This window comes from Cryptotermes secundus, unplaced genomic scaffold, assembly GCF_002891405.2.
Source record: "Cryptotermes secundus unplaced genomic scaffold, Csec_1.0 scaffold50, whole genome shotgun sequence".
Taxonomy (NCBI): domain Eukaryota; kingdom Metazoa; phylum Arthropoda; class Insecta; order Blattodea; family Kalotermitidae; genus Cryptotermes; species Cryptotermes secundus.
Window position 1 is genome coordinate 167,625 of NW_019721758.1, and position 15,152 is coordinate 182,776.

Below are 15,152 nucleotides of genomic sequence, written 5' to 3' on the forward strand. Positions count from 1 at the left end.
TTCTATGTCACACGTTCGCTACTTTTGTAAAAATTCTCTTTAGAGAATTGGCTATGAATGTTAAGAATGCCCATTATAATTGCAATAATAGCGTAAGAGGGTAGTTTGCTGAGCCGAGGGGGTTGTGTAGTCTGCGCTCCCTCTCTACCCGCATCTCCCCTTCAAAACCGACGTCGTCCCTCTTTCTCCCTCCGACGCCCAAAAGCTACATTGATTGGTGAATAAGCATCATACCGCTAGGGGTCTCCGAGATCGTTTCGGTCGGGTGTTTCTTTTTCACCGACGAGGCGCTGGTGTCGGCCTGCAGCAGTGGCAGCCAGACCCTCTGTCGCCTGCGAGCAGAGCCATGCCGTGCAGTTCAGTATTAGTAGACTGTTCGCGGTCATACACAGTGCAAGTGCAGTGATATTATGACAGTGTATTTTGCAATATATAAAATTTATTTTTAAAATAAATACAGTGTTATGTAGAAGTGATATTGCAGTGTTATATTTTGATTATAAGAAAGATAGAGAAAATATATATTTGGGAGTTAGAGAATAAATAATTGAAGAAAAAAAAAGAGGAGATACTGACGAATCAAAATGGTGGTTTTTTGTATAATAATTGAATTATCGAAAAGGGAAGAAATAATTCGTTAGCAGTCTGGAGGTGGTAAAGGGGCGGTGGTGGTGGAGTTGGGGGCGGCAGCACAGGCAGAGGCACCGGCTCCGGGGGCTGGCGGGGTTTCGGGGCCCCATCATGGCCTGCTGGCTGCTTGCCTCCTGGAGTGCCCTCACATGGATTGCATCAGGTAAAACGAGCCGGCTTCCCTTTTAGTTGTTTTAGTATTTAGAACAGTACTTAACGCTTTTCTGCTTCTACATAGTTTGCGTAGTATGTGTGTGTATTTGTGCTAGCACTGCGACTGCATGTACCGGCATTTGCCCCATGCGACTCTGATTCCAGTAGGCATTTGACAACTGATCATATCTACCGCCAAAATGTCATCAATATTAACACGTAACTGTGCATAAACGTAATATTAAAAGAAAATGGTATAACTTTATAACACACTGTCCATTTGCCTCTGATACACTTGAATGATTAGTGCGTGCAGTGCTGCTACAGCTATCTCTATTCGCACGCAACTCAACTGCCCTGAAGATGGAGGCGATATGTTCCTCCGAAACGTCGGTTAAAACGAAGAATACACATCGCCAGATCCCAGAAGACGACTTTCTTCATAGTCATCGCCGTGAAAACCTCAAAATTTAAATAAATTAATACGGTCTTCAGACTTATATATGGAAGGAAAATTCTGATGTCGCTTGTGGCAGAGATCTCAGAGGTCCCTTGATTTGAATCTCAGAACGAAGACAGACTGTCCGGATATGTTTTCTCTAACCTCAATTCCGGTAGGCAAATATTCAGGCAGTACTTGGCGTGGGCTATAACCGATTTCTTCAAAGAATATTCAAAATCATCGACAGCCATCCTGCCTAGCGGCGTATAATTCAAGGTTTCGTAAAATGACCCAAGAAAATCAATGAGGAGAATTATTGTTTGGAATTCACATTCACATAATGCACTTGATCTAATCAAATTCAGGCCATATGGCTGATACTTTCTGCAACTTGACTTTGTTGTAACTAATTCTGCCATTATAAACAGATAAATAGATTAAGTCAACGCAAGTAACTGTGAGACTGAAATGAAACTATTACAAACGAGACTTAGAATTCTCGGAACGCTTCGATATACCTATTTAAATATGAATCTTTGTAGGAATAAATACGAGTATATACTATTTTGAATGGTATATAGAAATTGCTGAGTTTGGTTTATTACATTCTAATCTATCTGATATCTCAATCCAAGGATGGAAAATGATTTTATAACGGGGGTACGGATGAGTTTTGTAGTGATACGAGGTTGGATAATCTATAAACTGAGTGGCCGCGCCATAGGTCAAGCGGTTAGTTACTGACTTCCCACCGCGGCGGCCCGGGTTCGATCCCGGGTCTGATCAAGTGGGATTTGTTGTGGACAAAGTTGCGCTGGGGCGGGTTTCCTTCGAGTAATTCGGTTTCCCCGTGCCAATCTTCATTCCACCAAATTCTCCATCATCATAATCACCCGGAGCAGGCTACACTAGGCCAATCAGTGTCTGCCGTGCCGAGTGGATCCAGCTGGACTCCACCCCCCACTAATCTAGAAAGTAATTTAAATTGTTAAAAATGTTAAACCCTTACAAGTGATTTATCTCGACTGAATGTAATTCATAGATACATCCGAGTAAATAAAATTAACGTTATTGGTAACAGATTTGGGCAAGGTATCCTGCATCCATGACTCATGTGTTCAAGGTATTTAGACACGTAACAAACCGAACTTAAATTGCCTCCCACAACTTTCATATTCCAAAAGGTATGTAAGATAAATGAAAAGAAGTGAATGTGTGCGTTGCTTGCGGAATGAACTGGAGAATCTGGGTTATGTCCCGACAGGGACTTTCATCCATTGCCTCTGGATACCATCCAGCCTCCCGTAAACTGAATATGGGTATCTATTTCAATAGAAATAAAGAGTCCAGAGCTTGAAGCTGACCACTTACTTTTAACTAAAGAAATGATTAACAATTCTTGGAGTTTATACCCTAGCCCCCATATGTGTACGTGGTTTGAGGATTAAGCACAGAAAGAACTTTAACTGCAGAGATCCTGAGCTTTTGATTATCTTAAGAAACCCCGTCTTTATGTACTTCTGAAAGTTAAGATTATATATGCATGTGAAAATAAATTGAATCAGATAATTGGCATTGTCATATGTATTAGTGACTTGTAGATGGGGTTCGGAATTGGTGAATCGATTTACTGGATAATCACAAGTCGTAACTACAATTAATCGTAACATTTTGAGGATTACTGTAACCGTAAGACACAAAATGAATTCTTGAACGTCTGCTTACTAGTCGTTACTTAGTAACACTTCAACTATTGAATCTTCAGTCCTCTGGAACTCTCTCACTGTTGTCTCAATCTCGGACTGAACTAACTTTATGCGGACCGAATGTAGAACACTCAGTCGGACAACTGAGTCCTCTGTTATTCTCTGTTGCCATGAAACGTGTGTCAGTCTCCGGGCAAATGAGTTTTACAAGCGTATTCGTCGTCTCTGAAATTTGTTTAACTAACCGTTGCCTAGCAACAGGCGTTTCTGTTGTGCTTTCCTGACTACACACTTCTGGTGTTTAGGTGTCATGTCAGAATATGTTCCGTTATGACTGCAAGCCAGATTGAAACTTCTAGAGCGACAATCCACCGATTGAACGTATTTTGAAACAGTCTCGTAGTCTGCTGTTGAGTTGGTTTATACTTAATTAACCGGCTCTAAAACCTGCAACTCTGTCTTACCTGATATATTACATACTGAAATATTACATGATATGTAAAACGTAAAACAAACCTATTATATACCACGGTTATACGTTCATCAGACAAATTGGGCCATTTGAAACACAGCAGTAACTAGTGTCATTTGACTGCCAGGGATGTTTCAAAGGCTAATGTGTGAAGCAATGGTGAGACGAAGTGGCTGTCTGAAGTGTTAAAGATAAAAGTCTAACACCGTGAACATCCGCATGAAATTAGCTCATAAGTTTTTCGTAGTGAAACCGAAATACATCTACGGTTTTCCCAATTCCTTCATTGTGATTCTTCGTAAGCCTCAATTCACCGTACTTATTTTATTTCACTTTATTTGATTAAATATTAATCTTTTTTAGGAAGTTTAAATATTCTCAATAATATCTATATTTTATTATATGTATCAATAATGGTGCAGAGTCTCTTCTAAGAAATTTATCAATTATATTTGAATGTAATATAAAGTAGGAGTAATGTTGGACTGCTAGGAATCATAATACAATTTAAATCTTATAATTTAGATTTCACCAAGTACCAAGTTTCGTCAATGTATCATGATTATGAGTCAAGTCCTATTGAATACTTTATCAAAATATACTAATCATAAAATGCAGTTTGGTTTTGCCAAATTAAAATTAAGTTAATTCATTTTATCAACTGATATTATCTAAACGTGTGATGTAATAATTAGGACTGATGTTTTATATTGTAGAAATTCTTGAGCTGGGTTCGAGTATGTGCTGGCGATTTAGTGCACTGATTATATATCGTAGTTCTTCACAGATATTACAGAATAAAATTAGTGTAATATCTTAAATAATTTAGGAACACTTTTTCCCATAATTCTTCAAATTCGTTTTCCATAAAAAGGACCCACATGTCGTTTTATATACCGGACACTTGTAAATTTCGGCAAGTTTTGGATGTTAGACAGTCATAGGAACCCTGAAAAGAATATTATAACTGGTTACACCACCCTTTGTAATTTCAGTCTATAGGATAATTACATCATAATGAGGAGCTTCATATCTTGCACACTTCTCCAAATATAATTAGAATAATCAAATCAAGGAAGATGAGGTGGGCAGGTCATGTAGCACGAATGGGAGAGACGAGGAATGCGTATGGGATATTGGTGGGAAAGCCAGAAGGAAAGAGACCACAGGGAAGACCAAGGCGTAGGTGGGTGGAAAATATTAGAATGGATCTTAGGGAGATAGGCTGGGATGGTATGGATTGGATAGATCTGGCTCAGGATAGTGACCAGTGGAGGGCTCTTGTGAACACGGTAATGAACCTTCGGGTTCCATAAAAGGGTGGGAAATTCTTGAGTAGCTGCAGAATTGGCGGCTCCTCCAGAAGGGCTCAGCTCCATGAGTAAGTAAGTAAGGATAATTACATCGGCTTAAGTCTCTAAGAAAAAAGATATATAATTAGAACTCTGGTGGAAGTATTTGTTATTCGATTTTATTTATTTATTTATTTATTTCTCTCTCAGTGCTTTGATATTCCATGACAGAAACAGTAATAATTACGTATATGGGATTTCGAGACTGTATATCAGCACTGATGTTCTCCGCATGTGAGAACTGTATAGGAAAAATATTCCTCTGTAACCGGGAAAATGTACAGAGCCACCGGTACTTGTTCTGCACATAACGTTCTAATTCTTTTTTTCTCTCTGTGGCTCTACAGCCCTTTGGATCTTGGCCGCTTTTTCATTTTCTTAATCCTATACAGAGTTGGTTGGATTCCTTGGAAAGGGGATCAGCCCTCGCAAAGCCAATACCTACACGCAAAACAACACAAACACAGAATAAAACACACAGACATCCATTCCTCGAGTGGGATTCGAAGACACAACCCCAGTGTTCGAGTGAGCGAAAACGATTGGTGCCCTAGACCGTGCGGTCACTGTGTTCGGCACGTTCGAACTACCAGAGGTAACATTGTCCCTGTGTTTCAACAAACACCACGCCTTCAAGACGTACTGTGGGTGGAGACGTAGCTTAATGTATTTTAACCTCTGCACTAGTTGGAAGTGAGTAGTCAGCTTCACATCGCCGCTGCTTTACTTCCGGGTAAAAAGCCCCCGGTAACTACCAAACGAGGGGCTAGGTGGGTCCCAAAGCCGGTCTGGATGCTATGAAGGAGGGAGAAGTCTGTTTCTCTGCCTGAAATCGGGCTCAGATTCTCCCGCTATGCATGGAGACGCCCAGTTAATATAATGACTCTATCTCGGCTCCGATTAATGCATGCAATAAAATTTTCAGGGTGTCATATAGGCTTATTTTGCAGCAAAATCTTTGTTATTCACGGTTCAGTCATTCGGCACAGACATTTTTTCGTGCGAGTAATTTAATTCCATGAACCTATACACCTGTGAGTTACTGCTTTTCTGCCAGTTAATATTCGGTATTCTTGCTCAAAATTCATTAAGTAAATCTTGTTTCTGACCATCCAGTAGATGAAGAAAGGAATAAACTGGACCCTACATGCATTGCAGACAATTTTGGTTCCGATTTATTTGACGATGCTTCCTCAGTTGCCAAAGTTCTCTATTTCTTTCAAAAATACGCGAAAGGAAACAGTGTCCCACTTTAAGGTGGAGACTCGCAATTAACTTTTTTTAATGCTAGTGGGGTGTGACTAAGTCCCTTGTACTGCGACCACTTCTGGCCTATTGTACCATCCCCAGATGATAGGTGAGGGTGATTGTGGAGCAATTGGTGGAATGAAGATTGGCAGGGGAAACCGAAATACTATGAGAAAACCTGCCCCAGCGCCACTTTGTGCACCACAAATCCCACTTGACCAGGTCCGGGATCGAGCCCGGACCACCGCGATGGGAAGCCAGCGACTAACCGCTTGATAATGGCGCGGCCCCCCCACTCTTTGTATCCTATATATGAAACTTGCAATGTGACTTACGTTTCTTATCTGGGCGTATAAACGTTCGATGTGTATTTTATGTTCTACACTCTGCGGTGGTTTGGCGTTCATTTTCAAATCACCGCACAGTGTAGAACATACCATACACACCGAATGTTTATACGCCCAGACAAGAAACATACGCCACATATACAAATTTATAAACTGTCCCTCTGTTGCTGTTTACAGGCCGCTGCCTAATAACGGCCGTTCTACAGTTGCTAATTGCGCGGCCGTTGCCTAGCAACGAGTCTACATGTCACAATACTATTAGCACGAATATATGAAGATTCATGCTACGGAGTGATAATGTGGAACGAATGAGGGATAGACACAAAATTTTGGTCCGTCAGATTTCCAGGAACGAGAGTATTTTGAAGATCTAACAAATCATACAGAACTAGGGAATGCGGAAAGGTACTTAAATTAACTAGAATAGGACAAGATATTTGAACAAGGAAATGAAAGCCTGGGGTTCCTGAAAGCAAAAAGTCAATTAGTGGACTCTCGGGTTTTCAAGCAAGGCCCTAGGCTGTGTGGTTAAGATTACGGTCTTCTGTGAAGAGAATTAGATACGTATCAAAATTTCGGAATAGCATGCTCTCATCATCTTCAGGATAGAGGGATCCCCGAAAGTACCGTATCTCTTGATCAGTTGAGTAACTATTTCTTTCAAGAAAAACCATTCAAATTCTTGATACGATTGTAACCCATCTTCGCAGTAGAAAACTGAGAAATAGGTTAATTTGCAAAGCAATTGTCCACCTGCCAAACTGCACGATTACACATCCCATGCTCTTATTCGCCACCGAAGGAGCCTCATAATATTTAATTGTCAGAATTACACTGAAATCTGAAGATTGTATTTGCCTTTTGTTCTCGACCTGGAGGCTGGCACCCCTGAATAAATTTTTCCGTGGTGTCTCTCTGCCCCTTCAGGAACCTTCCACGTACTTTCCAATTCATTATTCACTAATTATCCCATCATTCGACGCATGATCCGAGATACTGAAGCTTCTTTACAGACGTCGCAAACAATGAATATTACTTTTCATACATAAGCATTCATTCTAGAAATGTCTTAGAATTCGTTGCAATTCTGCTGATTTAAAGAATTTGCTTATTCCAAAGATTTCGTACGATTATAGTTTCTTGGAGCTTGCAATGATTGAAAGGAGTACTCCTCTAACCTCGTTTGTTGATTTGCATGCGATAATGGAGAACTGAGCGTTTCCTTCAGAAAATTGAATTTCCTCAGTAACTCTGGGACCCTACCCTCTATTCTTTCGTGCTAGTTGGCTGGCTCTAGGCTGTTGAAGTTATGAGACTGAGGTCTTCGCGGCGTAAGAACTTGCATTGTGCTACTCCGGATCATGAAATCTTATGATCTTTTATGTGGCTACTAATCCTCTGGCTCCATATTCAAGGTAAATATGATGAAATGGCGCTGTTATAACTTGTAAGGTTTATATTGCGTATTCTACTGTGTATATACGGCTTAGATACATTTCACTCAATTTATAAGTATGAGGTACTCCTTTGCGTTTATTATGATATTCATCCATTCATCAATGGCTTTACAGCCCTTTGTTGGGCCCTGGCCTCTTCTTCAGTTTCGTAATCATGTTTACACCGACGGTAGGACTCCTTGGACGAGTGATCAGCCCATCGCAAGGCCGCTACCTACAATCAGGACAACACAAACACAGAATAAACACACACAGAGACATCCATGTCTTGAGTGGGATTGGAAACCACGATCCTGGCGTTCGAGCGAGCGATGACAGTTTATGCCTTAGACTGCGCGGCCACTGTGATCAGAATATATGATATTGCATCTGATAACATTTATACGTATCTTAATTCCTTCTCTAAAACAATAACTATTTCGTCTCTCCGGTTGTGGGAAGCGTCTTTTGTCTCCTGTCTCTTGATCGGTTCCATGATCTATAGGTCGGTCAGTCAGTCAGTCAGTCAGTCAGTCAGTCAGTCAGTCAGTCAGTCAGTCAGTCAGTCAGTCAGTCAGTCAGCCAGTCAGTCAGCCGGTTGTTAGTTTACAGTGTCATAGAAGTATGTACATATCTGCCTCCAGATAAGTCCAGTTAAGGGTTATTTAAACATTGGAATGAACCTTCGGGCCACATAAAAGGCGGGAAACTTCTTGACTACCAAAGCGATTAACAGCTTCTCAACGATTTTGCTCCACTTAAGTTATTTTTATACCTTGACACAGTGCTGTAGCAGGAGACGAGGCAGATAACGGTCATGCATGATTCTCGTCTTACTAAAAGTTTTCAGAATCCCGTCAGCGTTAGAAGTGGAAATGCTACACTCGTGTCAATGTCTACTGTAACGTCCGCAAACAGAATGTAGCAAGTGATACTGTGCTGTGCTTTTGAAGAGCGGCAGGAACTGCAACTGACGTGGAAAGTAACAGTGGCAGATATCACGTATCCTATACGAGGGAGAAGGCCTGACGCGTCAGTTGACAGACAAATAACAGCATTGTCAAAGTATTCAAAATATTGACTTGCTTTCAGTAAACGATACCTTTTATTTTGCTAAATTTCGGAGGAATCAGTCCATTTACTTCATCACCCCAGGCTGAGTTAGGGTGCACGCGGAGTCCCACAGGTCTGGACTCCCCTCCCCTCTAATCGAATCTTTACAATGACATTGGCGGTGACAGTCCACGCGATTCAATAAACCCGCATTTCCCCCATCCTCTAACTGCGGCTGGCCTGTCTGTCTGGCTCTCCGTGGATCATTCGCTCTGTTACGAACACTACCCCTACAGTCGGTCATGGAGTCTACGTGTGCAAACCAAGCACATCAAATGCCCTACTTTCTGAATTATTTTTTCACTTTTTCTTTTCGCTGCTGGCGAAACTTTAAGAATAGATTTACGAACGAAATCAGTCTTAAATTACGCATAGGCTTTCAGAGCTTGCGGTCAGGTTTAAGAAAGAATAGTACAGGGTTATTCAAAAAGAATGAACCGATTTTATTACGCAATATAGAGTAATACAAAATTCCAGCCAAGTCACAAGTATTCTACTCACAATCAACTTTTATTTCCTGTCTTACAAGTGTTCAATATGGCCACCACCTGCAGCACGGGCAACATCAATGCTATAAGAGAATTCCTCCCAGGCGCGTATCAGCATATCATGATGCACTGAGTTAATCGCTGTTGNCCCATCAGGTGCCAATGGGGCGGTGCTCCATCTTGTTGAAAAATGAAGTCATGCGAATCTGCTTGCAGTGAAGTGAAGAGCCAGTTTTGGAGCATATCGAGATAGGTTTGTCCTGTAACGCTGTTTCCTTCAAAGAAAAAGGGATCCTAAACCTTGTCCTGAGACAGCACAGAAGACGTTCACCTTAGGAGAATCTCTTTCGTGCTCAACTGTTTCATGTGGGTGCTCTGTTCCTCAAATACGCACAATGTGACGATTGACTGTGCCGCTCAAGTAAAAAGTCGCTTCATCCATAAAAATTAAACTTGAAATGAAGGTTTCGTCTTCCACCATCTTCAGCATCGAATCGCAAATTTCCTTCCGCTTCCTTTTGTCGTCATTGGCAAGTGCCTGAACGAGCTGCAGTCTGTATGGTTTCAAATGTAGACGTACTGTTAGCACACGCCAGACAGTGGATTGAGGGATCGCAAGCTCACGGCTAGCTCGATTTGTTGACTTCCGCGGGCTCCTCTCAAACGCAACACGGATTCTCGCCACTTGTTCCTCCGAGACTCGTGGTCGTCCTGGAATTTTTCCTTTACACAGACACCCACTCTCTTGAAACTGTCGAAACCACCGTCGAATGTTCTTAGGACATGGCGGATTAATGCCGACTCGCCTTCGTAAAAAAGCACGCTGCATCGTGGCAACCGAATTTGTTTTCGCGAACTCGAGAACGAAGAACGCCTTATGCTGAGGACTCGCCATTCCGAGGGTAAACGAACAACTAAACGTTGCCGGAAGAACGACGCGACTTCAGCGCCCCTGTGGCAGCCGTTCACAACTCAGATAACTCCTCTTTCAAATGGTCACTGACTCATTCCATGAGATGCTTGAGAACTGAAGCAGTGCGTCATTAAATCTGTTGTTCTTTTTGAATAACCCTGTATTATTTTCTTGGATGAAACACCGTGTAATCTTTTGAAAATCAATAGACATTTGGGAAGATAATTTCGTCTTTATCTTCAGGATCAGAGAATAAACGTAGCAAGAAGCCAGTTGTGCTTCCTACCTGCTTCATGCTGTTTTCTTGCTTGACTTATTCTTCGACCGTGAAGGTTGAGGCGACATTTTCCTTCTAAACATCTGTTGATTTGCAACTGAATACATGCCGCCATATCTCGGAAGGCAGATCTCTTTATAACAAACGCTGTGAGAATCTAATATCCTGCACAGGTTGTTAGAAGGCGTCGAAAGCTGCGAAAGTGATTACAAATGGCCTACTGTCAATTGTATTAGTACCTGAACTAGTTCAGAGGGTTAATGTTAAAATTAATGTCTGTAGACCTATTTTTCTATTGCTAGTGGGGTGGGACTAAGCCCCAGATGATAGGCGAAGGTGATTGTGGAGCAATTGGTGAAATGAAGATTGGCAGGGAAACCAAAGTACTCGGAGAAAACCTACCCTAGCGTCACTTTGTCCACCACAAATCCCACTTGACGAGACCCGGGATCGAACCCGGGCCGCCATGGTGGGAAGCCAGAGACTAACCGCTTCAGCTATGGCGCGGTCACCGTAGACCTATTAGTAAGTCATCAAGTAGACAGGATTTGGATCTGCTCCCATTTTCAGGCAGCTGGTTGTCATTACACCGATTAATATTGATATTGGCACTTTTCTAATAAAGAGTTACAAAATGCCCCTATTAACTTCGTGGTATCTCTATCGTTGCTCGTCTCTCCACACGTAACAATGTCAAAACCGTTCAACGGCCTTTCATGAAATTTGGAAGTTCTGCTAAAATGACTCGACACATTCAAGTTTTGGCTACAATCGGACAAAAGTAACTGACATTGTACGTGCATATCAGTGTGAGCCCCTGCACGCATTTCGAGCCTTGCTTTGCCGAATACTCGTATTTATCAGAGTGCAAATTGTACAGGAAAATGGACACTATTCATGTCCACTACATGTTTACTGTAAAGCTTACGGCTTTCCTGGTGAGTAAATCAAAGGGATGGAATGTTCCAGAATGTTTACGCTATGCTTATATTTCCTAACATTCTGGAACATTCCATCCCTTTGATTTACTCACCAGGAAAGCCGTAAGCTTTACAGTAAACATGTATCGACAATAATTATTGTCGATACTGACAGAAATCGATGGAAGAAGGAACAGATCTGGTCCTGTATGAGAGCGCAGAATATATTTTGTTACTCAAGATCAGAAATATTTCAATGCCATCATTTCAGTCCATGCTTGCACAGAAAGAATGTAATGTTATCTGCCTTAGTTTGCAGTTATGGATCCTCTCCACACACTTTAAGCCATCTCTGTACCGCTAAAATTTTGTGTGTGATACGATTGGAGCTCTTTGTGAATTCTATTTATAATCTTGTACTTATGCTTCCTCCACGAATTCTGCCAAAATTTGTTCTGATTTCGTAGCTATCATATCAATGGTTTCCTTGTGCCTGTGTCTTTTAATACAGTACCTGGTCACAGAACCCGTCATTTGTATTTGACAGGTGCTTAGTTCAAAGCTCAGCCAAATCACTACTTATCCTGACCAAGGTTCTGTTGGGGGGGGGGGATTCTCTCAGTGCTGCCAGCCAGATTCCGGGAAATTATTGTGTATTTTTTAGTATTCTGTTGCAAAACTTTAATTAAAACGTCTACGTGTCCACAGGCCGTCAAAAATGCATCAATTGTTTATTCGCCATTTAACACTTGTTAAAGTGAAGACAACACTACACGCTGCCAGAGGGAACACACAAGCAAGGGGAATATTGCAGATTGCAGACATAGCAAAACAAGGGGCTAACGAAGAGAAACACAAGCTGTTGAAATTTCGGGAAATTACCCTATCTAGGGCAAGAATGATTCCTCAAATACCTTCTTTATTTCATCAGTCATCCTTCTATTGGCGCTATGTAGTTTCGATAATGAAGACGTAGTTAAATAACGATTACAAAAAGGTAGAAGTCCTATCCATTCACATATGAAGTTTCAGGTTGTGCACTTTAATTTTACTAGCAAACATTTCTACTTCCTGTGCCTGAAAGTCTCACTTGCAGGTAAAAGATTTGGGCCTGTGTGTTCTTTAGAAATGAAATATCCGTATTTAAATAATGTTTTTAGCTGACTGCTATTACAGTAAATATTCTCGCTCCTTAATTAAACAAATTATCAAGTATGTGGGGACGACATAAACCAAAACTACATTCTCGAAGAAAGTGAGAGCATATCAAATTCGGGGAATGATTGCTAACATTCATTTCATAATAACTTTTTCTGTCTTTCTGAAGAGAAAGTAAAATGGGGTGGTCGCGACCAAATTTGAGATACTGTTACGATGGTCCTGAAGGAACTGAGAACAACCAAGAAACCCTGAACCAGGTCAGCCAATACCCCGTCCTGGAGGGACGAAGAAAAACCACGTAGCACATAGGTTCTGGTAACCGGATGGAGATTTCAACCCTAGATTTTCCAAATGTTAAACAAATTCCAATTTGACCACAACGTTCGGTCTGTCTGTCTGTTTAGAAACGTGAAGATTAAAAGGTATAAAACAGCAGCCTTACCTATTGTTTTGTATGGATGTGAAACTTTGTTTGTAACTTTGAATAAAGAAAGTAGATTGGGTGTATTTGTGAGCAGGACGTCGAGAATATTATTTGTCATAACAGAGAAGGAGGAAGTGACGGGATTGTACAGAAAATATCATATATGTCGTGGAACTACATGAATTCTACTCACAATTATATATAATTAGAAAGAAGAAATCAGGGAAGACACTCAAAAGATCTGGGGGACATGTAGCACGCATGGGAACGATAATTATCGTACCCATGCGTGCTACATGTGCATTTATTATAATAAATGCTGTCAGAAAACTTCAAGGGAAGAAAGCTTTAGACAGTTCTAGACGCAGATCGGATATACTATTGAAATGGATCTAAAAGAAATAGGCTCTTACAATATAGACAAGATTCATTTAGCTTAGGATATGGACTAGTGGTGGGATCTTTTAAACACAACAATGAAACTTAAGACTTCCATAAGAGACGAGGAATCTCATTCTACCTGAACTACTGTTAGCATTTGGAAAAGTTTCAGCTCTATGTAGGGAGGTACTAAGTGCGTCAGTTGGCCGCGCCATGGCTCAAGCGGTTAGTCACTGGCTTCCCAACGCGGTGGCCCTGGTTCGATCGTGGGTCTGGTCAAGTGGGATTTGTGGTAGACAATGTGGCCCTGGGGCAGATTTTCTCCGAGTACTTCAGTTTCCCCTGCCAATCTTCCTTCCACCAATTGCTCCACAATCACCCTCACCTATCATCTGGGGCTGGTATAATAGGCCAGAAGTAGTCGCAGTACAAGAGACTTAGTCCCACTACACTAGCAATCAAAAAAAGTGCGTCACTTACTTAATGTAACCACAGCAGCTTGTAGGTCTCCAATGCAAAACTCGTCGCATGATGGGGGCCCTGGAAGCTGTTAACTTTTCCCTATTCCATAGAAACGTTAAAGTGTTTCATTAGTTTCCGGGCGGTGTGATGAATGTAGCGCCGTATAAGCTGACAGGCAGCATCCATTTAGTGCCTGCGCCCTAACAATGGGCTGCCTCTTTGTAGCATATGTTTTGGTTTCCCATTGAAGCAATGTCGCCCTGTGCCTATCACCGATCACCGCGGAAAATCACACACGGTCACCTCCCTCAAACCTTACACCCCCTCTCGTAGCATATAACTGTATGGTTACTTATTTATTCTCAGGCTATTTAATGATCCTTTCTCAACTGAATATGTTATATATGGTATAGACTGATGAAAGAACATGATTTCGATTGATAAGCAGGTAAGTAAATTTTGGGAGTTGGTGTGCCCTAATTGGAGGTATTGTCCTGAATGTGGTCTGGGGAAACTGAGGAACACAGAAGAAACCTCAACAAGGATAGCCGATAGTCTGGTGCAAATTCTATTTCTATTTCGAGAATTACTATGACATTGGCGGTTTTCGTACCAATAAACATGACATTTTTTAGAAAGTTTATCAGTTTTTGACTGAAGGTGTTGGGGCCGCTGAATTTGTCGTCTACAGGGACAACATCTAGACTTAGGCCGGCCCTGCATGAAGATGTAACTGACCTCCCTATGCTTCATTATAATTTGGTGCTTAATTTGGCACAGAGATAAATTTATACCTACTTTAATGTTTCAGAGTGTGGGAAATAACGTCTCCGATAATTCTAAGTTTTGCCCGGTCGCCACAAATCTTGTCAGTGTGGCTACAGGTGAATGGGACATCCTTTAATTGTATCTCCCACACCGAATCGGATGTAGGCTTATTTTCCCCCCATGATTCGGGCAAATTAATGTGCCTGGAAGGGTCTGAGAACCGAACACTCGGCAGTCTTCTAGTTTGCGCTTTGTAAGAAGTTTTCCTTGCTGCTAATTGATTTTCATCCAAAGGGACGTTGATGCTGCACTATTGTAGGGAGACGCTGAGAACCTGGCACATGTTCTTGCGTCTCCTGTGCGGGCCACTCGTTCCCCCAGTCTTCCGCCTTAATGTTCTTGTTACGCAAGGGATTTGTCATTCTTCCTGAGCTCCAGCTTGACGTGTGTCTGGATTCT

At 41.5% G+C, this 15,152-nt stretch overlaps 1 protein-coding gene across 5 annotated transcripts in view; it reads left to right on the forward strand.

Moving 5' to 3' along the window:
- The first annotated feature begins 321 nt into the window (after positions 1-321).
- Positions 322-15,152, forward strand: part of LOC111875599 (protein kinase C-binding protein NELL1) — a 238,612-nt gene continuing 223,781 nt past the window's right edge. For all 5 annotated transcript variants that reach the window (XM_023871964.2, XM_023871965.2, XM_023871967.2 and 2 more), the window contains exon 1: positions 322-793. In XM_023871964.2, coding sequence (XP_023727732.1) covers positions 742-793 — 52 coding nt within the window. In that variant the 5' untranslated portion in view covers positions 322-741. The remainder of the gene's footprint in view (positions 794-15,152) is intronic.